The sequence below is a fragment of the Pangasianodon hypophthalmus genome, chromosome 8 (genome assembly GCF_027358585.1).
Source record: "Pangasianodon hypophthalmus isolate fPanHyp1 chromosome 8, fPanHyp1.pri, whole genome shotgun sequence".
In the NCBI taxonomy this organism is placed as follows: domain Eukaryota; kingdom Metazoa; phylum Chordata; class Actinopteri; order Siluriformes; family Pangasiidae; genus Pangasianodon; species Pangasianodon hypophthalmus.
In genome coordinates this window covers 1,571,361-1,595,954 of record NC_069717.1, presented here as the reverse complement: position 1 = coordinate 1,595,954, position 24,594 = coordinate 1,571,361, and the positions used below count along the sequence as shown (strand labels likewise).

The 24,594-nt window shown below is 41.4% G+C and overlaps 1 protein-coding gene across 1 annotated transcript; it reads right to left on the bottom strand.

Moving 5' to 3' along the window:
• Positions 1-39: 39 nt before the first annotated feature.
• Positions 40-22,684, bottom strand: LOC113535241 (zinc finger protein 347). Its single transcript, XM_034306588.2, has 12 exons — positions 22,500-22,684; positions 20,865-21,000; positions 18,635-18,906; positions 16,798-16,865; positions 16,468-16,658; positions 14,385-14,979; positions 11,915-12,245; positions 10,419-10,515; positions 9,871-10,124; positions 7,887-7,954; positions 7,588-7,778; positions 40-4,499 (listed from the first exon to the last, which is right to left on the bottom strand). Exons 1-12 carry the CDS (start codon positions 22,569-22,571, stop codon positions 3,004-3,006), a joined length of 3,771 nt encoding a protein of 1,256 aa, XP_034162479.2. The 5' UTR covers positions 22,572-22,684; the 3' UTR covers positions 40-3,003.
• Positions 22,685-24,594: the final 1,910 nt, after the last annotated feature.

The following is a 24,594-nucleotide window of genomic DNA, read 5'->3' as shown; positions in this document are numbered from 1 at the left end:
ATAGATGGATCTATTACTGGAAAATAAAGGAATAATAAGATAATGAGAGTTTTTCATATGAATTTATTGAACAGATTTAAGAGATGGTGTGAGGAAAGAATGGTGTAAGAAAAAGCACAGACTGAAACCATGTGTAACAGAGTTGGCTTAAATATTCTGAGTAGTAGGTGTATGTTTATACTTTTAGTCTAATATTGATGTAGAATATATATAATAAATACAAATCTAGGCTACAGGGATGGTATAGAGAGACCAGACTTATCTGAGTAAGCTGTGGAATATAACAAGACTGTGATGAGTTACAGTATGATAGTGCTCAGGTCCTACAGAGGAAAGCAGAGCTACAGGAAGTTAGTGCATGAGAATATTGTAGGAGTTAGATACAAGCATGGCTTTAAACACGTATAAGTGGCATGCAACAGTTTTATAACATTAACAACTTATAAAAGGACATATATAATGTCATCTATAGAAAACTAGAATACAAATTTACAAATTTGCATACATATAAAAACATACAGTATCATAAGTGCTCAGAAATGTGTTGCTCTCTCCTCTCCCTCCCCCTGGTGGCCATTATGGACCAGTGCTCCAAAACAGGGGAAAAAATAATAATAGATGAAGAAGAAACAACACTAATAGCAATAATCACCACTATCATCATCATCATCATCATCATCATCATCATCCATACACACATACCTGGACAGTCATATATTAGTGTTCTCTATTACACAGAAAACAGAAAGTTGTAATCAGCTCATATCTTTTACTATAATGCTTCACTCCTAGTCTATAACCAGTTTATAAATATCTCTACAGGGCAAGAATAAAATAAAACACAAATAGAGCATCATGACACCTCTTCTACAAATGCTCCACCATTTGGGAACTGTTTTCTCTCCTCTTGAATGAAAACTTTACTTACTATAGACTAAACAAATTATTCATGTTTTCCCTTTAATATAAATACAGTTCAGAATATTTTTTCTCTACAGCTCTTCTTACCATACATTTAATTACAGAAAGTCTAACGCTAGCATTCGGAGATGGGTGTAGATGAGTGAAAGGTCACACCAGTGTTGTGGAACATAAAATCAATTTATTTCCAATTAGATGACAAACATAGTTCTCTAAGTCTTTTCTGACGAGCTGAGAAAAAAGTGTCACCACTGTAAAGCTAATGTGAACCCACTTAATGGTCGAGTGCCCTCAGGAACTACAACCCTTGGCAAAACACTGCACCCTTGCATGCAGCCCCAGTGATGAGCCAATGCCCATCAACCCCAGACATTCAGCATGGATGGCAAGCTGCATGGAAAGTAATGCAAAGACTGGCCTGAAATGTATGGAAACCCAGTTTATTCTTTAGTGGACACAGGTGCTGAATGTTAATATTGAAGATCCCCGGAATTCAAGGCCTGTAATGGTCAGAAAAACCTTCCAGTACCTCAGATTCACAACAATCTTTGATGGATAGGTTAGGGAAGCATTTCAACCAAATACTGAAGTGCATATTGCACCCAAAAACATGCACAGGTAAGATGTCCCAGGTGGATTAGCTCACTGAACACCTGAGAAGGTTGTGATATATTTCCATGCTGAAATTTAGGGTGCTGTCCAATAGGGTGCTGGCAGGATCACCTGACTCCAAGACCAACTTCAGTAGCAGCCTTCCAGAGACTCAAGAAAATCATCCTACCACTAGGTAGGAGTCCACCACCAGTACACCGCTGCATACGTAGACAGCATCAGTACATATTATGAGCTGGACCAAGCACCTTGTGCCTCTTCAGTACATACTTGAAGAGGTTGTGAATCAGCCAGCCATTCACATTGAAGACAAATGTGTCCAAGGTTAAGTATTAATTCCTTATCTCACAGCTTTAATGCTGGTGTTCCTCAGGTGTCAGTTCTTTGTCCACTACTGTTTGTCCTTTATACTATATTTTCTCCAATCACACCAACTACCGGATCCTGAAGATTGTTTTCTGAATATCAGAATATGACCTTTACTGACTATAGAATCTGCCCGACTTATTCAAGCTGTAGGTTTTTTTTTCTAGACCTGAATACCAAAACCCTGAACTTGAGATCATAGACATTATCAAAATTCAAAATACTAGGTCTAAATAATACTAGGTCTTCCTTCCTTGTTAAAACAACACAATCCCAGGATAAACTGGTCAAGAGGACAAATAAGCAGCTTGTTCTCCAACAGCTTGTCCAGATCTAGTGCAGCTCTACCGTTATAGAAAGCTTGGAAGATAAGCAAATGGAGTGTGCCTACAGAATACCAAATCTGTATTCTGTATCCTACAGAATAAACAAGAAGTTGCCAAACTTTCTCCACAACAACCCTGGGATTGTTTGTTCATGGGGCTGTGGTGGCTCAATGGCTAAGGCTCTGAGTTACTGATCAGAAGGTCAGGGGTTCAAGCCCCAGAACTGCCAAGCTGCACTGTTGAGCCTCCAGGGGTGCCATACCATGGCTGACACTGCACTCCGACCCCAGCTTCCTAACAAGCTGGAAAAAAGGAATTTCACTGTACTGCAATGTATATGTGACAAATAAAGGCTTCTTCTTCTATTGACTTGTTGCCAGGGACTACTCAGCATTCCCGCATCTATTCCTCATCCGTCACGATGACTGCCGCTATAGAGAACATCTAGGAGGCTCTTAGGCAGGAATTCATTTGGCCCATCATATCTCCAGCATGTGCCATTGGAAAAAAAATTAAAGTTAAGGAGTTAATTATTATATGTTTTTAGTTGGTCAAACCTTGTGATCACTGTGAAGTCAAAGTACTGCTCTCTACAAGACAAAGAAATCAATACAGCATATTAAAAACCCAAAAAAGGATATACAAGTAGTTTATAATGTCAACAATATCTAATAATATAAGAAAGTGAAGGAAGAGGCAATGAAAGATCAGTCTGTTCAAAGACCAGGAACTCAATTTATATACACTCTTTGTGTAATCAACTGGTGGTCAAAACACATCACACTGGCTTTGTGGTATCGCACGTGTGTGTATTTAATCTTCTTAAACGAGTGAATCTTTGTCCACACTGTGAGCAGTGATACGGTTTCTCTCCTGTGTGAATGCGCTGGTGTACTTGGAGAGTGCTGCTGTGAGTAAAACTCTTGCCACACTGTGAGCACTGATACGGCTTCTCTCCGGTGTGAATGCGCTGGTGCTGCTTCAGATGGCTCTGTCTGGTAAAGCTCTTCCCACACGCTAAGCAGTGATACGGCTTCTCTCCAGTGTGAATGCGCTGGTGCACTTTGAAATGACTGTGTTTGGTAAAACTCTTGCCGCACTGTGAGCACTGATACGGTTTCTCTCCTGTGTGAATGCGCTGGTGTTGCTGGAGAGAACTGCTGTGAGTAAAACTCTTCCCGCACTGTGAGCACTGATACGGTTTCTCCCCTGTGTGAATGTGTTGGTGTTGCTGGAGATGACTCTGTCTGGTAAAACTCTTCCCGCACGCTAAGCAGCGATACGGCTTCTCTCCTGTGTGAATGCGCTGATGGTGTTTGAGAATACCCTCTTGATTAAAACTCTTTCCGCACTGTGAGCACTGATATGGCTTCTCTCCCGTGTGAATGCGCTGGTGCTTTTGGAAAGAGCTGTAGTGACTAAAACTCTTCCCACACTGTTTGCAGTGATACGGCTTCTCTCCTGTGTGAATGCGCTGGTGTTCTTGGAGAGTACTATGGTAAGTAAAAGTCTTCCCACACTGTGAGCACTGAAATGGTTTCTCTCCCGTGTGAACACGTTGGTGTTCTTGGAGATGACTCCCTCGAAAAAAACTCTTCCCACACTGAGAACAGTGATACGGCTTCTCTCCTGTGTGAGTGCGCTGGTGTTGTTGGAGACAACTCCCTCGATTAAAACTCTTCCCACACTGTGCACAGTGATACGGTTTCTCTCCTGTGTGAATGCGCTGGTGTTGTTGGAGATGACTCTGTCGGGTAAAATTCTTCCCACACTCTAAGCAGTGATATGGCTTCTCCCCAGTGTGAGTGCGCTGGTGTTGTTGGAGAGAACTCTGCTGAGTAAAACTCTTCTCGCACTGTGTGCACTGATACGGCTTCTCTCCTGTGTGAATGCGCTGGTGCAGTTTGAGAATACTCTCTCGAATAAAACTCTTCCCACACTCTGGGCACTGATACACCTTCTCTCCTGTGTGAATGCACCGGTGCTCCTTGAGTTGACTTTGTTGAGTAAAACTTTTGCCACAGTCTGAGCAGTGGTGAATTTTTTTCTGCATTTGTCTGGGAATGGTGTTAGCCTGCATCTTACGGTACTCATCGCACTGACTACTGGGACTTCTCGTCAGTATTAGATTCTCATGTTTAATCTCTTCTGATTTTTGCAGTCTCTCATATTCTTCACTGTGGCATCTCTGAACATGTTTGTGTAGATCAATTTGAGATGTATACCAAAGTGGACAAAAGGAGCAAGAGATGACTTGCAGGGTGCCGTTCATTTCTGGAGCACAAAATGAAAAATGTTAAAATTTAAAAATGTGAAATGCAACCATATTATGAAACAAATTTTGAAAATGAAAAATTTTTAATATTCATGATTATTGATAAGAAAAAGAGGAACAGAAATAAGGAGAGAAGAAGCAGAAGAACTGGTTCTATGAAATTTAAATGACCAGAGGTGGTAAAAAATAATACATTTTTCCTGTGAATCTGTGTTTTAAAAAAGAAGTAAAGTAGTGTGACACAGCCAAGAACACAAATACCATTCTCCAATAAAATATGTTCTCTAGTTAGAGCTTGTGATAAAATTTAACATTATACCTCACTCTGATATGTGATATTTTAAACAAATCATGACTGTTTATTTTTGAATTTTTTTCTGACATTAATGTTTTATCTGTCAGTAATGTTCATTGACATTTACAGCATTTAGCAGATGTCCTTTATACAGAACTATCAAAAACATATCCTCATGCTCAGGGAATTCAGTGACTAAAGAATACCAGAGTTAAGCATCTGTTAGAAAGGGGTTAGTACAGCAAGAAAAGAGGACACAAAGTCAAGGGATTTTTTAATAGACTAAATAATTGCTAATTCATTTGCTGGGAGAAGAGGTTTATCATTAGTCTTCGTTTGAAGACAGCCAGTGACAGGGGAAGTTCATTCCACCACCTGAGTGCGAGGGCAGAGAAGATACTTGATGCATGTTTGCCTTGTACCTTGAGGGATGGTGGGTCCAGTCAAGGCATGCTAGAGGCTCAAAGGGTGCAAGAAGCATCACTATTCTAAATCTGAGGCAGGCAGCTGCAGGAAGCAAGAGCAGGAACGCAGCACTGGGGTGGTGTGGGAGAACTTATGGAGGCTGCAAACAAGTCTTGCAACTGCATTCTAGATCAGCTATAAGTGCTGGATGGCCTGCAGAGGCAGGCCTGCCAGGAGTGAGTTGGAATAGTCCTAGATGACAAGGGACTGAACAAGCACCTGAGTGGCCTCTGTGGACAGAAATAGCCATATCCTCCTGGTGTTGTCAAAGAGAAACCTGCATGACCAGGTCAGGTTAGCGGTGTGGGGGAAGAGTGATAGCTGGTTGTCCAGAACTACACCAAGGTTTTGTGCATTATCAGAGGGTGTGATTTGAGAGTTGTCCAGAGGGATCACAAGATACTGACATGGGGATGCATCCCAAGGGATAAACAGCAGCTCAGTCTTGGGGGGGCAGTCATGGCCTAATGGATAGAGAGTCGGACTTGCAGCCCGAAGGTGAACCTGAAGGTTGTGGGTTCGCGTCTCAGGTCCGGCAGGGATTGTAGGTGGGGGGAGTGAATGAGCAGCGTTCTCTCCCACCCTCAATACCACGACTGAGGTGAGACCCTTGAGCAAGGCACCGAACCCCCAACTGCTCCCCGGGCACCGCAGCAAAAAAGGCTGCCCACTGCTCCGGGTGTGTGTTCACTATTGTGTGTGTTTGCTTGGATGGGTTAAATGCAGAGCACAAATTCCGAGTATGGGTCACCATACTTGGCCACAAGTCACTTCACTTCACTTGTTGGGATTTACTTTCAGCTGATGAGCTGCTATCAGTGACTGAGATCCATGGAGGAAATGAGAGGATTAGTTGAGTGTAATCAGCATAGCACTGGTATGGAAAAAATGAGAGGATATTACCTCACTGAGAGAGCAGGAATAGTGGGACCAGGAGAGGACCATGCACCCTTAGGAGCCTCTAGCAGGGTTTGACTGGAGCCACCATCCCTCAAGGTACAAAGCAAACATGCATTAAGACTAGACCTTGTGGGATAACAGTGGAGAGTCTGTATGGAGCAGATATGGCTCCCCACCATGTCACCAGGCATGACCGTCCGTCCAGGAAACAAGTAGCCATTGACAAAATAAACTCACAGCCTAGGATGTTGAAGGTAGGTAGCACATGATTACATCCTCTGAGCCTCTAATATTTGGGTCTATCCTACTAAATAGTATATTGCCTGAAGGGACAGTCATATCAGGTGAAATGAAGGGGAGCCGCATTTGCTCCAATGGTGTCCCACAAGGCTCAGTGCTTGGTCCTCTTCTATTCTCCCAATAAACCCACTTTCTCAGTATTCTCAGTACTTTCTCATATTCTTTTTAAAACCGCTGCTATGCTGATGACACTCAACTAGTTACACTCATGTTTCTGCACAGTAGCATGTCTGGTGAACATCTCACCAGGGATGGCATAACACCAACTGCAACTAAATCCAAGCAAGCATAAGTGTCTGTATCTTCCTTGAGATGCATCGCTATGTCAAGGTCTTGTGGTCTGCTTGAGAACACAACCTTGGGGCAGTTCTGAAAACCTATCCTATCTTAACTATCCTTCTCTCTTCATCATGCTAACCTGACTCTGGCCATTTCTCTCCACAGAGGTCACTAAGGTACTTGTTCAGTCTCTTGTTATCTTGAGATTAGACTACAGCAACTTGCTCCTGGGAGGTCTTCCCTTGAGTTCCATTGAACCACTGCAAATGATCCAGAATGCAACTGCCCAAATTGTTTTCAAGTTCTGCCACATCTTCTTATTGTGACACGCCCTCCAGAGGCTATCATCCGGAGACTACCGGTTCAGATCCCGACTATGCCATAGCCATCCGTGGCCAGGAGTACAAGAGAGCAAAATTGGCAATGCTTTCTGGGTGGGAGGGGCATACTCTCTCCCTTAATAAATCACAGTGACACTAGCCAAACACGGGCGACTATGAGCTCATGCATGTGGAAGGAGGTTAATGGCGCTTTTCTCTGACTGCGTTATGATGCAGCATGACCTAAGCCATCAAAGTTATTTGTTATGAAGGTATTTGTATTCCTAGCAGTATAATGAATTAACCCCACCTCCACCCCAGATGGTACAGTATGACTATGGCAAGGACTGCGACTGAGTGGTTCCCAGTTCTGTTTGAAAAAACCTCCCTTTTGTCAAACTCAGACACTGGTTCATGGAGCACTTATTAATTATCTGACAAGCTGAATCAACTCTTTTAGACTTTGGAAACAGTTTTACAATCCAGTCTGAGAACCATTAAACGTATTTAAAAATATTTGAACATTACCATTGTCTGTGCACTTTTTGTTACTGAGGCAACCAAACGTAATGCTGAGATCGTCAGCATACTCCTCTTCATATGACAGCAAGAGCTCCTGTCCTGGTTTAATGGGTTGACAGCAACGGTACAGAATTCCCCCTTGATACCGGAATGCCACCAGATTCTTCTCATCATTATTACGAGCACAATTCACATACCTGAAAAACAAAAATGAGATACATAGAGTAAGAGAAAGTAAAGAAAAATGATCAAATAGTTGCTGTGGAATAACAACACCCAGCTGACTTCAGCAGCACATTTCTCACCTCATCCAGTTTCCATTTTTGTCTCTTCTGGCATCTATGTATTCCTCACGCTTCTTTCTCCTGTATATCTGAAAAGAAAGTTTATTTAATCCATTTACACAGCCAAGCATTGAAAGGAATGGTGTCCTATGGTATCTTTCCTGATGAGAAAATTACCCACTACCATCTTCAACCCAGTCTGTGCACCACAGTGAACTTAAAGGTCAGGGAGAGAAAAGTCAGAAGAGTGAAGCAGGGGGTTGCCAAAGAGAGCTGCTTTAACACTTACAAAGGCCCACTGGCACCGCTCTGAACACTGGACCAGATCTGGCACTAGTTAGTATGATTTGGGGGCCAAATATTTAGGCACAACACTATGGTAATATCCAGCCAGCCCCTGGAACTGTTTCCCCTGTTTTTGTTCTTGGGCAAATGGGATTGGAATGGGACTTGATGTTTTTGAACACTGATTCCAACTCTGAGACAAACTAAGATGTTTAAATTTACAGCATTTGGCAGGGTGACTTCTCAATTATACAACTGAGAATTTAGGGATTGAGGGCCGTGCTCAAGGGTCCAGCAGGGGTAGCTGGGCAGTTCTGGGATTTGAACTCAACCTTCTGATCAGTAGTCCAATGCCTGAGCTACTACTGCCCTAAGACAGTCACCATCATCATCATCATCATCACCAAAGTAAGAGAGACCACCTCTCACCACTGCTTAAGCAGATCAATGACCTAAAATATGCAGTGTTTCTTTGTTCATTTTCAATACCTCATCGTCAATTTAGTAAATAATTTTGAGCTAAATGAGCAATATGAGGACGTATTAGAGAGCCACTGTTACTTTTCCTAATTCTCCTGCAAAATGTGACCCTGGACTGCCACACACAAAATAAAAAACCTAGTGGAGATCTGGAGCACCTCCTGGACCACAAATAATAGGGGTTCCAAACATTTATCCCAGATGTGGCTATCACCTTGTTTCAGGTAATTTTAGATACCAGCAAATCATAATGATTGCATTATGTACATAACATGCATGAAGTGCCGTGGTCAAGAGTTTTTCCATAGTATTGCTCCAAAGTTATGTGTACTATGGGCACAAGGACAGGAGGAAAGACGTCTCCAACAGAGGGAGAGCAGCAATGGGGTGAACTTGGGGAGAGCAGAAAACAAGTGATGCAGGTGCATTCTGAATCGGACACAGGGGTGTGATAGTATGAAGACCTGCCAGGAAGGAGTTGCATTATTCCAATGTCGAGAAAGGACTGAACAAGGCTTCCATGGAGAGAAAAGGCTGGATCCGGGATCATGATGTTGTAAAGGAGAAACTTTTTTTATGACCAGTTAGCAATATATGAGCAGAAAATACAAATGTTTTGTGCACTGTCAAAGTTTCAGAGTTCGCACAGGAAATGACAAAATATAGAATCTTAGCCTTGTAGTTTTTCGGGTGATGAGCTGCTATTAATAAAGAGATTAACACCAGACAGATATTGTCTCATGAGTGTCTCAAGGAGGATATGAGAGAACAAGTTGTGTGTCTTCAGCAAAACAACGGTATGAAATCCATGTTAGGATATGATCGTTTTTATGGAGAAAAATGTTTAAAGTAAGTTTAGTATTCTTTGTTTCTTTACTGATTAATTGAAATCATGTAACTTAATAGCCTTTGCTGCACAACACTAAACACTAAATGATACACTGAATGAGATGTAACACGTAATGTTGATTTAAAAACATTGTGGAGTTTGGAGGTAGGAGAAACAATAGCTGTAGCTCTTCTTGTCCTCTGTACCTGCTTGATTGACCCCAATGCTCTAGTCCTGCTCTGTTTCACCTGCTTCTTCATCTTGGAGCTGTCGAAATGTACGATTTCGCCCCCACCTGGATGCCCTAAAGACTTGCACATAGTGTGCCTATGAATCATCTTCCTGTTTCAGTAGATAATCTCACCTGGACACCATAGAAATTATTTTGTTTTTTCTTTGAAATTAACTTACCACCACAGAGAAGTCACTGTTCATAGCTTCTCCTTGATAGGGTCCGAAGTGCACACCAATTGGAATAATCTCTCCTTTATTAAACACTCCCAGGCCTGCATCAGGAATATTGGACTCTCGAACTTCTAGACCAGGAGGAAGGGTTTGTATGGCTCGGTCAGTGACCCCCATGGGAACAGGGGTATCGGGGACAAAGACAGCTGGACCATGAACATTACACTCGCTGGTGAAGAAGGATCTGCAGAGCTCACAGTCTGGAAGGAGAGAAGAAGAATGCAAGAAATGAAAAAAAGTCTGATTTCTAAAAAAAAAAAATATATACTTCATTTCTTCTAAAATCTCATCACATTTCAAATGTGAGATTAAAGTAATGTGTTTTCTTCTCTGTATCAGCACTTGAGGCTTTTCTCTTCCTAGTCTTACAAAACCATCAAAAAATGAGTAGAAAAGAGACAGTTACACTTTAATACAAACGAATTCAGACAGAAATGTTACAGAAAGTTTTATTAAACCTTACAGTGGACTCTTATGCACCCCTATTGTCTTACAAAGACAGTCTTGGTCATCAGGTTCCTCCTTTTTTACAGGTTTATTCTGGAATCCTCCATGCTCGTCATCCACAGGGGTCGTCACAGCCTCACAAAGCTAACGACCAAAGAAAATTAATATTAATTATACAAAGAAAGTCAACACTGTGTATGTAAATAGTTTTTAAACTTTATAAACTCTAGTTTGAAGGTCAACACTTTCTTTTTCTTCTTGTACAAAACTCTGAGCTCAGAGTGCTCAGGTAAAAATTAAAGAAAACGAAGAGCTCTGAGCCACTGCATCCATGTGCTCCTGCATGATGAGAAACAAAGTGTTTTGTTTTATTACCTCTCATGTAGCATCTCTAGTTGTGAAATTCAATATGGAAACTGTGACAACCTGATCTGTTTAGCTTTCACAGGATCCTACATTTCTAGACCTGAACTACTTCTTGAAAGAAACGCAACAAACAACTGACATAGCTACACTATACGTTCAAAAGTATGTGCACCCCTGACCATCACACTCGTATGTCCTTGTTGAACATTGCATTCCAGATTTATTCCCCTTTGCTGTTATAATAAGCTCCACTCTTCTGTGAAGGCTTTCCACTAGATGTTGGAGCGTGGCTGTGGGGATTTGTGTTCATTCAGCTATAAGAGCATTAGTGAGGTCAGGTGCTGATGTTGGGATGTCGAGGAGGTCTGGGGTTCAGTCGGTGTTCCAGTTCATCCCAAAGGTGTTCAGTGGGGTTGAGGTCAGGGCTCTGTGCAGGACACTCGAGTTCTTCCACTCCAACCTTCACACACCATGTCTTCATGGAGCTCGCTTTGTGCACAGGGGCATTGTCATGCTGGAACAGGTTTGAGCCTCTTAGTTCCAGTGAAGGAAAATTATAATGCTACAGCACACAGAGACGTTCTATACAACTTTGTGGAAGAACCACATATGGGTGTGATGGTCAGGGGTGCACATACTTTTAGCCATATAGTGTATGATATAAATCAGTTAATGTAAAAAGAAAAACATTTTACAGTCTAGCATAAAAAATGGAAGTGTAACGTAACATAGCAGAGAATAGAAATCAGCAACTGGTGTAATAAACATTCAGAACTGGGGTATAAATAAATAAATAAATAGATAAATAAATAAATAAAGAGGATAAAGTGGGTCACTGCTGCATGGTGGACCTCACTAAAATTCTGTCCCTGCTCTGAATTATGAATCTAGTGAGCAGTTTACAGCAAATCTTTTTTTTTTATAGGATGAATGTACAATGTAACATCTTCCTCATGCCTTTAACTTTCAGTTTTTAAGAAGGTTAGGTTTATCAGCAAGAAGCACATGAACAGTTCTCCTGGTAAAGTGCACAAACTGATACAGCAAGAAATCCCAACTATGAACAGTGAACACTGAACACTATGATAAAAAGAACAGCCTGGTCTTAGTACTAATGCTCATAACAGTGGATAATTATTTATCTTACACGTATAAATGCAGAATCAGATCAGTTTACCTGTGAGTGCTCAGGACCAGGTGTGCATGCAGTGGTGCTGGGGTCCAGTGGTTCTGGTTCTGGTTCTGGTTCCATTATAACAGGTCCAAACTGGCGCAAATAATCCTCACTGCAATCCTCACTGCACACTTCATGCAAAGTGCACATGTGATGCTCAGATGGAGAAAGTGGACACGGATCCAGAGGTCGCTCTGGAGAGCCACTGCTGCTTCTGTTCTTCTGCTTCTTCTGCTTCTTTAGCGTTTTTCTGGGGTTGGTGAAGCCCTTATAGAGCTCAGGAGCACCACCTACTGGGCTGGAGTGAGGAGTGAGTGGCCAGGATTCAGAATGCCTATTTCAACACAATATTAACACAATATGTAATCTAAAATGTTCAGAAAATCGTGTTAAACCCTAATCATTAGTGGTAGTTAAGGAGCACATGCTTCATTGCTTCCTGAACTACACATCTCTCATGGGTGGATTTAACGGGGTGGCCGGGGGAACCTGGCCCCCCAGCGGCAGTGGCCATTGAACTGCCTAAAAAAATTCAAACAAAGGATATTTTAAAAAATAATAATAAAATATTTAAGCTAAAGTAAATATGTTAATAAACAATAAAAAGATGATTATTTTGGATTTCGCATCTAACTCGCTACCTTTCCCCAGGGATACGGTAACTCATGGAAGATCTGGTGAACATACAATAGCAAAATCCCCAGCTTTGGCTAAATATTCCCCAAATTAGATATCAAGAAATACAACTGTTACTTTTGTTTAATTATTATTTGTATATGTATGGTGTATGTAAATTATATAAGCTATAATTTACCAATTAGTGGTCAAGAATACTAGCTTCACAAAATGCACAAAAACATTCTCTAACAAGACGGTTGTCTCTATAAGAGCTCAAGTCTCTGAGTCCAGATCTGAGCATGAGTGGTGACATTGATTGGTAATAAGCACTTTGTCTGAACACCATGGCCCCAATTATGAAAGGTCAATGATGTGATTGTATCATCAGACTTGAGGCTATGTTTTGGAGACTGGAAGCCTTCATCACCACTTGATGGTAGTTAGATTTTGATGAGTTTGGCACTAGCCAGATTGCTAACGTTATGGTATGCTATTCCATCTGGCTTTCTTTCACTGCATTGTTGTTCCTGTAGTGGAAGTAAATTCACCTTGCGAAGGTTAGTTCCAGTAACACAAACCTGGAAGGGTAAAAAAGTCCCATATGGATCCATTCCAGTTAGATAGTGATATATAGCCAAAAGTATGTGAACGTGTGGACGTTTGTGAGTGTGGATCACACCCTCAACTAAATGACATGATTGATTGTAGACCTGTTAAAAAGAGGAAAGAACTCTAAGGAACCTGGGCTGGAGTTCTGAGTGGCATCTGCTTTGCACTAAAGGCTCTTAGGTAGGAGCTGCTGTGTAGTAGAAAGGAGATGGGGAGATGTTGTGTGCAGAAACTTCATCACTAGTGGAGAAAGAGTGTTTATGGGATTTATAGGAAGTTAACTATGAAGAAGGTGGCGCTTCAGGTGTGATCTTTCTCCTAAACAAACTCCATTTATGGTCTGGAACGGGAAATCTCAGTGTTGAGCCATACAACAACCTACCGAAGAACTTCCAACTTTGCAGGAACAGTTTGTTGGAGGACCTTTTCTTTCCTTTCCTTTTTCAGCATGATATTCCCCCTTACACAAAATGAGGTCTGTGAAGATCTGTTTGTTTGAGATTGTTGTGGAAGAACTTGACTGACCTGCAAACAGCCCTGACCTCAACCTTATCGAACACCTTTGAGATAAAGTGCAACCCAAACTCACTAATGCTCAGGGAAGTGAACCTCTGCAGCCATGTTTTAAAATCTAGTGGAAAGCCTTTCTGGAAGACTGAAGGCTCCGTATTAATGCACATAACAAGCACACACACACACACACACACACACACGTGATGTTCAGGCGTCTACACATTTCTGGTTATGTAACATAACACGTTAACGGAAGTGGTTCACTTTGCATTTCCTTTAAGAGATCTAAATAAAATGCACGTCTAGTAAAGCACTTCAGTCAGTTTTTTATCACCTGCACTGCTGAAGTGAAGGAAAAACAGACAACACAGGCTTTGACTTTCTACAGAATTCGACAGTCATCCATAATGTCATGTAAATTATGGATATTTCTTGAACATTGATCTAAATATTAATGAATACCTAATAAAACACTTGACATAAATGTTATAAAAGTTACCACAGGCACACCACTACCACTGAGCAGTTTAATGTAAGCAGCAGTTTGTTCAAGAAACTGTAATATTTAATCATAATGTCAAATAAATATTAAACAATTTAATTTTTTAATGTAGTGTACATGCTTTGCCATGAACCAGTGGTTAAGACCAAAAGCTTCACAAATGCAAAAATACAAATTTTCACTACACATGTTAAAAACAGTCTTGTTTAATTTGGCCAGTGTACGTGTCACAATGGTTTCGCGTTGGTGCACTTGTGTGTTTTTAATGTTACAGAGTAAGTGAATCTCTGTCCACATGCTGAGCAATGATACGGTTTTTCTCCTGTGTGAATGCGCTCGTGTGTTTTGAGACTCCCTCTCTCGGTAAAACTCTTCCCGCACTCTGAGCAGTAAAACGGCTTCTCTCCGGTGTGAACGCGTTGGTGTGTCTTGAGACTCCCTCTCTCAGTAAAACACTTCCCGCACTGTGAGCAGTGATACGGCTTCTCTCCTGTGTGAATGCGCTGGTGTGCCTTGAGAGTGCCTTTCTCAGTAAAACTCTTCCCGCACTGCGAGCACTGGTACGGCTTCTCGCCTGTGTGAACACGCTGGTGTACCTGAAGATGACTCTGTCCTGTAAAACTCTTCCCACACTCTGAGCAGTGATACGGCTTCTCTCCTGTGTGAATGCGCTGGTGCTGTTGCAGATGACTCTGCTGAGTAAAACTCTTCCCGCACTGTGAGCAGTAATACGGCTTCTCTCCCGTGTGAATGCGCTGGTGTCGCTGGAGATGACTATGTCTGCTGAAATTCTTCCTGCACTGTGAGCAGTGATAACGCTTCTCTCCTGTGTGAAACAATTGTAAAAAAAAAAAAAAAAAAGTAAACCAGAGTGACAGACAGGAAACCAAATGTGCTATAGAGATGTAAATTCCATTACTGTCTATTTTTAGCTCTCGACATTGATTAATAATCAGGCTGCACTTGCAACTGTGTGTAAGCTGCATGCTTGTGCCAAAGTCACAATAAAGCCAACTAGTTTGTAGTTTACATTGATCATGTCTTAGCAATACAGCGTATTATGTGTAATTGTATTATAAACGTGTAATTGTATTATCTGCAGATTACAATGTGCCTTTCACCATTGCGCCAGTGTGAAACTGGAAATAGGATCTAACAGGGCATGTTCAACTGAACCACTCTCTGACTTCATTTCAAGTTAACTTGTGTTCATGTGGACCGGAGACTGGCTCCCAAAAAAACGCTTTCATACTTGACTAAACTCTTGGTGCAGATGGATTCAGGTGCAGGTTCTCTCAGCTACTCTAGGAAATGGGAAATGCACCAGATCCAACACTCCTAAGTCTCATGTTACTACTAAGCTAGAGCTCGTGCCCCACTCTCCGAGACTCTGTCTGTGGTACCCTAACCTGTTCCAGCATGACAATGCCCCTGTGCACAAAGCCAGCTCTATGAAGACATGATGTGTTAAGGTTGGAGTGGAACAAGCCTGGCCTCAGCACCTGGCCTCACTAATGCTCTTGTAGCTGAATGATCACAAATCCCCACAGCCACGCTCCAACATCTAGTGGAAAGCTTCCCAGAAGAGTGGAGCTCAATATAACAGCGAAACGGGAATAAATCTGGAATGGGATGTTCAACAAGCACGTATGCGTGTGATGGTCAGGCATCTATAAACTTTTGACTATATAGTGTATTTGGGTCTGAGAACCCAACTCTGGATTGGCCCTAGGTAACTACTGCTGCAGAGGCAGGGATCAATCGCATTTTCCCCAACAGGAGCCAGTAGAGATAAATAAATCGAATCTAATACATCTAGTTTCATGCTGATGAATTGTGTGAACTGTTTCAGTGTTAGGGAGAGCTTTCTGAGTTCACCAGTATCCAGAGGGCGACGAGTGGGCCTGTCTTTGGAAGGCAAACCTCAAAAAATATCTGTGTTCGGAGGCGAAGGGGTTTCTTTAAAACTGGCCACATGAAAAGTTATACTGGGTGACTTCATTGTAAGATCCTGAGCGGCCTGCTGACACTGTTAAAGAAGCATTCGGTGTCTTTCAGTCAGTAGGAATGATAGATATTGAACTGTAATTCATTGGTGCTAGTGCCGGCTGTTGCACATTTGGTGCCTTAAAAAAGCTTCACCCCTGTAGCCATCCCATTCCCATTCCCATGGCTCAGCCGCTGGTTCATTAAAAGCCTCATTAAAACATTCTGCTTTTAATCAGCTGATAAGTTAAATTAAGTGTTCAAGAACAAAAAACACTGGCTTGACAGTATCAAAAAAATATTTAAATTCACAGTGTTTGTGCATTACCATTCACTGAGCACTTTCTGTTATAGATGTAGTCGAAGGTGATGCCGAGATCTTTGGCATACTTCTCTTCATATGACAATAAGAGCTCCTGTCCTGGTTTAATGGGACGACAGGAACGGTACAGAATCCCCCCTTGATACTGGAAAGCCACCAGATTCTGCTCATCGTTATTACGAGCACAATTCACATACCTGGACAAAATGAGGGATTAAAGTTAGGAACAGAGTGAAAAGGTAAGCGAACAACAAGTAGGTGTAGGAAGACAGAGAGAAACGGGAAGTGTAAAAAATCAAGACAACAGGCAGGAGATTTCAGCACCGTATTCCTCACCTCATCCAATTAGCATGCAACTCTCTCTTGGCATCTATGTATTCCTCACACTGCTTGCTCTTGTATATCTGTAAAAAATGTGATATAAATTTACACTGAATCCATTAATACAGAAATAAGTGCTCCAGACAGCAGTATTTAAGGCTATGCTTCGTGTTTAGCCCGTGCTGTCTGGAATTTTGTACAGGGTTGGAAGAACTGTCACTGTAATAAATAATAACTGCTATAATAAAAAAGCAGTCGTGAGTTAGAATCCATCTCACTGCATGCACTACTAGTACAGCCACTGGGGTTGGGAAAACAAGACAAATAGTATAGAAATTATACTGTATAACAGTGTAAGAATGTGGTGCAGGGATAAATCACAGCCATTTAAACGTGTACAGCAGAACACATCTCTTCTAAAGTGTACCAGACACCTACAAGAATACTCCTTTCAGAGATAACGTGTATATTTGGAAGGCTGTGTATTTTGGAATTGTGGTTTTACTATTACTTAAAGTAAGAAATGTCTGAAACGGAAAAGATTCACAGCAATCTCAGTGGTTTAATCACTATTCTACATTTTCTACATCACAGTCAGGGACATGGAGATGGCTGTCATGGAAGCGACAGGTTAAAGGGCGTGGCATTCACCGATCGGTCGCACATGGCTGAGAGAGTTTTGTGGTAATAGTTCACTGTCTATTCACAACTTGTTGTCTGGTTTGAACAGAATTTTCTCATCTACAGTCTGCCTATAGTTTAAACTCCTTTGTCTGATTAAAAATCGAATTAAACAGTGAGTGTCCACTTGCGAGTTCGCCATGCCACATCCTCGTCTTCAGTGGAGAGCTCTGCTGGATTAGCGTGAAGACTTCATAAAGGGAAATACTTTTAACTTTTCACCATAACCAAATCCATGTAACCCTGATATAAACAATATACACAAGTGGACACGTAGCATCATTTCTACAACTATTAAACCTATTAAATCTGTCATGTGTCAGCTTCAGGAAGGCACACTCATGGTGGCCAAGCAAATCTCATTGGGATGCGCTGCTAAACCAGACCCGGAGAGTTGGGCTAAACTGGAGTGTTTTGATGCCGTTTAATGGTGGAGTGGCAGGACTCTTTACTTACGTGTTTTTCTTCCTGTACTAACGCCTCTTTAGCAGCATTTTCAATTCAATTCAATTTTATTTGTATAGCGCTTTTAACAATGGACACTGTCACAAAGAAGATTTACAGAAATATTTAAATTCAGGATATAAATTTTAAATTTATAAGTTTATCCCTAATGAGCGAGCCAGAGGCAATGGTGGTGAGGAAAAACTCCCTGAGACGATATGAGGAAGAAACCTTGAGAGGAACCAGACTCAAAAGGGAACCATCCTCATCTGGGTGACACCCGATAGTGCGATTATAAATCATTCCCTTCTATAACTGTGTACTACATGGACAAATAGTGCAAGGGGTCAGGATCACTGGTCTCTCAGGAATAGCATGTGTAGCTCAGGTTTTAGCTTGATAGTATTCTTAGATGCTGATCTATTTGATCTACATGCTTTCGATGGAGACTACAAAGCACGATGATGTCCCAGAGTGATGATGTCCCAGAGTGGCCTTTTTCCTGTGTTAACTTCATACCTAATCTCTCGGGCAGTCGAGTTATATGTGCACCCCTGCTGCCCAATCCTGACACATAGCTTACTCTCGACCTCCGGACCTGTCCGACTGATCCTCTTGCTTTACTCCTGCTTCATATTTGTAAAGCTTCTTCTGCAGATTTTTGTAAAGCTGCTTTGTGACAATGTGCTATAAATTTACATTTTAACTGAATGAGAAACAAACTCACCACCCACGAGTAGCCACTGCTCATGGCTTCCTCTTTGTCTACCAGATCTCCCTCATAGGGTCCGAAGTGCACACCAACAGGAATAATCTCGCCGTTATTGAACACTCCCAGGCCCGCGTCAGGAATACGGGACGTCTGAACCTCCAGACCGGGTGGAAGGGTTTGTACGGCTCGGTCAGTGACTCCCATGGGAACAGGAGTATCAGAGACAAACACAGCTGGACCATGAACGTTACACTCATTGGTGAAGAAGGATCTGCAGTACTCACAGTCTGGAAGGAGAGACAGAAGATACAACAAAGACAAGAAACAAAACCCTGAAAACCCTTTCCAAGATTCCTCTTTGGAACTCTGTTAGTTGCCTCATGCTGGTTTGAAATCTCACGTCAGTGTGTTAATCATCAGCCCGCTGTTTTAGCTGATGCATGCCGTTAGTTGGCACAGTTTGGAGCTGTGTTTGTAATTTTGACTCCGTCACATCAAAGTCAAGGTCCTGTTTCATATCGTGATTATTATTCTGTCCACCCGCAGTACTAGATGACAGTTTTAGGTGTTTTATGTGGAGTTTTTTTACATTAAAAAAAAAGGTTGTGATTTCAGTGAAGAATTGTTTATGAGTGTAATGTGATGGTAATCTAATCAAGTCAAGTCAAGTGGAGTTTATTGTCATTTCAACCACATACAGCCAGTTAGTACAGAGTGAAACGAAACAACCTAGGACCAAGGTGCTACATAAGACAAACACAGAACTACAAGGGACATAAATTTATACATAAAGTGCACAAGTGCAAATATGCAGACAGCACAAGACAGTACAATGACTCCTGGATCGAGATCTTTGATAAGGAAGGAGTAGGTGTACCATAAAATACCAAGATTTTGTTCCAACTAAACCAGAACAAACCCAATTCCACCTGTACAACTACAGCATGCAGTTTTTATTCAGGCAGTCAGATATGAAGCTCGCAAATCTCCAATCATTCATTATAATGCCACTAAAGGTCACAAAACTACAGTGGACGCTAGTCAGGTACCTCGGGTTTCTGTACACCAGGAACAACCAAACATTCATGTATCCATCCATCTATACCCAGTAACTGCTTTAACCTGGGCTGGGTTACTGCGGTTTAAATCACTAAGCTCATAGAAAATATCACCGTTGGTGTACAAAGAGAAATAGCCATGGAAGCAGGGGGGATTGGTCAAAATTTCTGTAGGAGTGGGCGGGGTTTGACAGACATACAGTCAAAAAAATACAGTAAGGTAATTAAGAGTTGTTGTTGTTTTGTTGCTCTGCTCTGAAGTCGGATAGCAGGTTATTACAGTTCATGTAGGATACAAAAGAGGTGAAAAGGAAATATATATTATGAAACACAACACAATTTATTTTTGTTGTTATACACATCTAACTTGATAACCATAGCAATAGCCGGAATTTATCAGTAATTCCCGACACTATCGACATTCGTTCTAAGCCTAGTTAGTGCACAACAGACATATTTTCATGAGCACTAACAAAACCTGCCTTAACCATTGAAATGACATGAGGATTTTATCACATTCTCAGCACTACAGAATAACACCACGCACTACGCCTTAATACAACCACATGTACAACTGCTTATTCATGCAATTATCCAATCAGCCAATCAGGTGGCAGCAGCACAACGCATAAATTCATGCAGATACAGGTCAAGAGCTTCAGGTAATGTTCACATCAAACATCCGAATGTGAGATCTCCGTGACTTTAACCGAGGCATGGTTGTTGGTGCCAGATGGGCTGGTTTGAGAATTTCAGAAACTGCTGATCTCCTGGGATTTTCAGAGACACAACACTCTCTAGAGTTTACACAGAGTGGTGTGAAAAACAAAAAACATCTCATGAGTGGAGGTTCTGTGGGCAGAAATGCCTTGCTGATAAGAGCGGTCAGAGGAGAATGGACAGACTGGTGTGAGTTTACAGTAACTCAAATAACCACTCTGTACAAATGTGATGAACAGAAAAGCATCTCAGAACACACACAACACACCAAACCATGGTAACACACCAGAAGACCACATCAGGTTCCACTACAGTCAGGCAAGAACAGGAATCTCAGGCTACTGGACATCGCCTGATCTTTTTCCAATCCTCAGCTTTCCGCTTTCCATGAGCCTGTGTCCACTGTAGCCTCAGATTCCTGTTAATCCTGAAAAAAGGCAGAAATATAACAGAGTTATGTGACTTACAAAGGTAGTCTTCATCTTCAGGTTCCTCCTTTTTTATAGGTTTCTTCAGGAATCCTCCATTCTCTCTGTCCGCAGAGTTGACGTGTCCCACAGAGCTTGCTCTCGTTCCATCTGCAGACTCTTCTGTCTTCACAACCTTACACAGATAACAGATAAAATACATATTAAACAACAGAACATCAACACTCTTCATATAATCTGGTTTTATGTTTAGAAACTCCAATTTATTCATAAAGTTCTTATAAATACTGGCTTTCAAAATGACAATAAACATCTAACAAGAAGTGGAATCGGTTAGAACAAACCAGTTGTTTTCTTTAGTCTGGTTCCTTTTGATAGATTCCACCTCTGAAAAAAAATAATCCGGGTCTTGGGCTTCTTCCAGATAAACCATGATTCTGTCTGGTACAGTTTTCCAAAAACTTCCACACACTGTGAAGCGCTTGTATCATCATAATGGCTAATAATGTTGTGTTGTTGTTGTTGACGGTGATGTTTATTGGATTGTTTCCTTAATCCTGCTCACACAGTTATTATTTTTATTTGTACTTCCCCGCAATTATTATTTTCAGTGTTGATGTTAACGAATGTGGTCTTTCGACCTTGTTGGTCCTGCGAGCTTCATATCTGACTCGCTCACACCTGCATGACAGTAAAACCCTCACACACTACGGGATCCCAGTCCTGATACACACCAGAAGCCCTGTGAATCCTTCTGACAAGCTTTCTTAACCCTTTAGAATAATAATGCACCTCATATTGGTATCCTTTTAGAACATATTATCTGTTATGTATCTTACACATATATAACTCCTGTATACAGTTCTGTGCAAAAGTCTTAGGCACATGCAAAGAAATGCTGTAGAGCAAAGACGCCTTCAAAAATAATGAAACTAAATGTTTCTACATTTAAAAAAATCCTATAAAGAGCAGTAAACAGTAATAAATGAAACAAAGTCAATATTTGGTGTGACGATCCTTCGCTTTAAATAAATAAAGCAGTATCTGAGGTGCAGTGTGTGCAGTTTTATAAGGAAATGAGCTGGAAGTGTTACTGAGCATCTTGCAGAAGCAGCCACAGTTCTTCTGGAGACTTTGACTGTCGACTCGCTTCTTATTTCTGCAGCGAAACCCAGCAGCCTTCATTCTGTTTTTATCTGAAAAGTGTCTCTTATGGAATCTGCTGCTTTCTTTACTGACATACAAACATTTTTCTGTAACGTTTCATTTTGTGCTGGAAAACTAATGTTTGGAATCTAAAATGTTTTTGTACTGAATCAATAATGTAGAAGTCAGAAAATAAACATCTATAACAAAGTTTACACTAAAAAAATAGGGTGCCAAGACTTTTGCACAGTACTGTATATTCTGTGCATGGTGGACAAAAAGAGCCTCCATGAGGTTCATCACTGCAAGAATTAATTCACTAAACTGTGGAAGCACCTAATCTGGTAAATTATAACAATATAATATTCGCTACACTAATAATCATTTCTGCATTCGGAATCTAATCATCACTGGAGGTGTGACGTGAATAACAACAATACTACTCCTAAATAATAATAATAATAATAATAATAATAATAATAATAGACCACACACCTACATCCCTTAGCATTATAAATATGATCTGACCTGTGGGTGAGAAGGTCCAGGGGAGCATGCAGAGCTCCTTAAAGAGCGCCTCCTGGTTCCTCCTGCTTTCATTATCAGAGGTCAGAAGAGCGTAATTCTGCAAAGTGAGAACCAGAACGCAGACCAGGATCAAGCAGCAGTGCAGATCAGCTGCTGCTTCTTCTCTACTGTGTTCCTGCACTTGGTGAACCTGCCACTGGACTCATTAGCGCCACCGCCTGGGCTGGAGTGATCACCTGGGCTGGAGTGAACAGCTGGCCTGGAGTGATCAGCTGGGCTGGAGTGATCACCTGGGCTGGAGTGATCACCTGGGCTGGAGTCATCACCTGGGCTGGAGTCATCACCTGGGCTGGAGTGATCAACTGGCCTGGAGTGATCAGCTGGGCTGGAGTCATCACCTGGGCTGGAGTCATCACCTGGGCTGGAGTGATCAGCTGGGCTGGAGTCATCACCTGGGCTGGAGTCATCACCTGGGCTGGAGTGATCAGCTGGGATGGAGTGATCAGCTGGGCTGGAGTGAACAGCTGGGCTGGAGTGATCAGCTGGGATGGAGTGATCACCTGGGCTGGAGTCATCACCTGGCCTGGAGTGATCAGCTGGGCTGGAGTGATCAGCTGGGCTGGAGTGATCAACTGGCCTGGAGTGATCAGCTGGCCTGGAGTGATCAGCTGGGCTGGAGTGATCACCTGGGCTGGAGTCATCACCTGGGCTGGAGTGAACAACTGGGCTGGAGTCATCACCTGGGCTGGAGTGATCAGCTGGGCTGGAGTGATCAGCTGGGCTGGAGTGATCAACTGGCCTGGAGTGATCAGCTGGAATGGAGAAAGTCCACTGGAGCAGCTCTGCACTTTACATTTAAAATGTTTGAAAAAAAAAAGTTGTGTCCCTATTTATAAAAAAATTTTTTTTATAAATGTCATACTGCATGAAACTTGCACAGCACAAAACTAAAATATCCAGATTGACTTTCTAGCTAGAGTACAACGTTACACAATACAATTTACTGCTTTATTTTAAGCCGTCGTTTGAATTCTGGATTGTGATTGGTCAGAAAGTGTTGATTAATTTTCTATAACAGCAGCTCTGATGGTAGTGAAGCTGCAAATATCAATGTGCTGGTTCTAATATATTATGGTTTGTATAGTAACAGCTCATTCACAGGGACATGTACGCTTTACGTAAACAGATGATGTGTTTTCTGTAAGGAGAATAAAAGTTCATTTACGTAACATTAATGGAAGGAGTCTCCAGTGTCAGCGCTTAGTTACAGTCAGAGGAAAAGCTGTAACTTTAAGAGGAGTTTACGCTTCTTTGGGGTTTCTCGGTAACATGACAAGCTGCGTTTGTTATTATTATTATTATTATTATTATTATTATTATTATTATTAACTTTAAGAGAGAGAAAAAAAGAGAGGCTGGTGAGGGAACAGGTGTTTATAGCTGCAATAACATAAGTGACAACAGAAACTAATTTGTTTCACAGATGTTCCACAAACATTAAATGTAACTATAAATGGACAAATAGTAACATGTGCTCTTCTTTAATTAATTAATACATGTAATCATTGGCAAAGTGCTGTTGTATAAGAGGAATAAAACACTTCAGGACATGCTGTTATAAGATAACACTTTGTGTTGGACTGCATCACACCACAACATCATGTTTTATTCCTTACACAACACAAAGTTTAAAGTTTTTAAGTCAGTAACTTTAGCTTTACTCTATGCTATGCTAGTTATTGCTAGTAGCTAGCTAGCACAATGTTATCTCATGTTCTTGTATATGAATTAAAAGAGGTTTGTTACTATGGTGATGTTCAGTGCAGTAGTGAACTATCATTACCTATGGGACTGATGTTTATTTATAGTTTTTTAATAGCTATGATCTTTTTTTTAAAAAAAAGAATCACTTTAGCTTTACATTAAGTAGGCTACGTATGGGTTACTTTGCACCCTGTGACTACGGTGAGATGTTTTAAGCAGCAATTCTTTAATACAATTTAAATTTCTATGTGCTGTGATGCACTTGTTATATTTCACCCCAGAATTTCTGCTGCTATTATTACAGGCCAACAAATCTGCTGTGTTTCCTCCT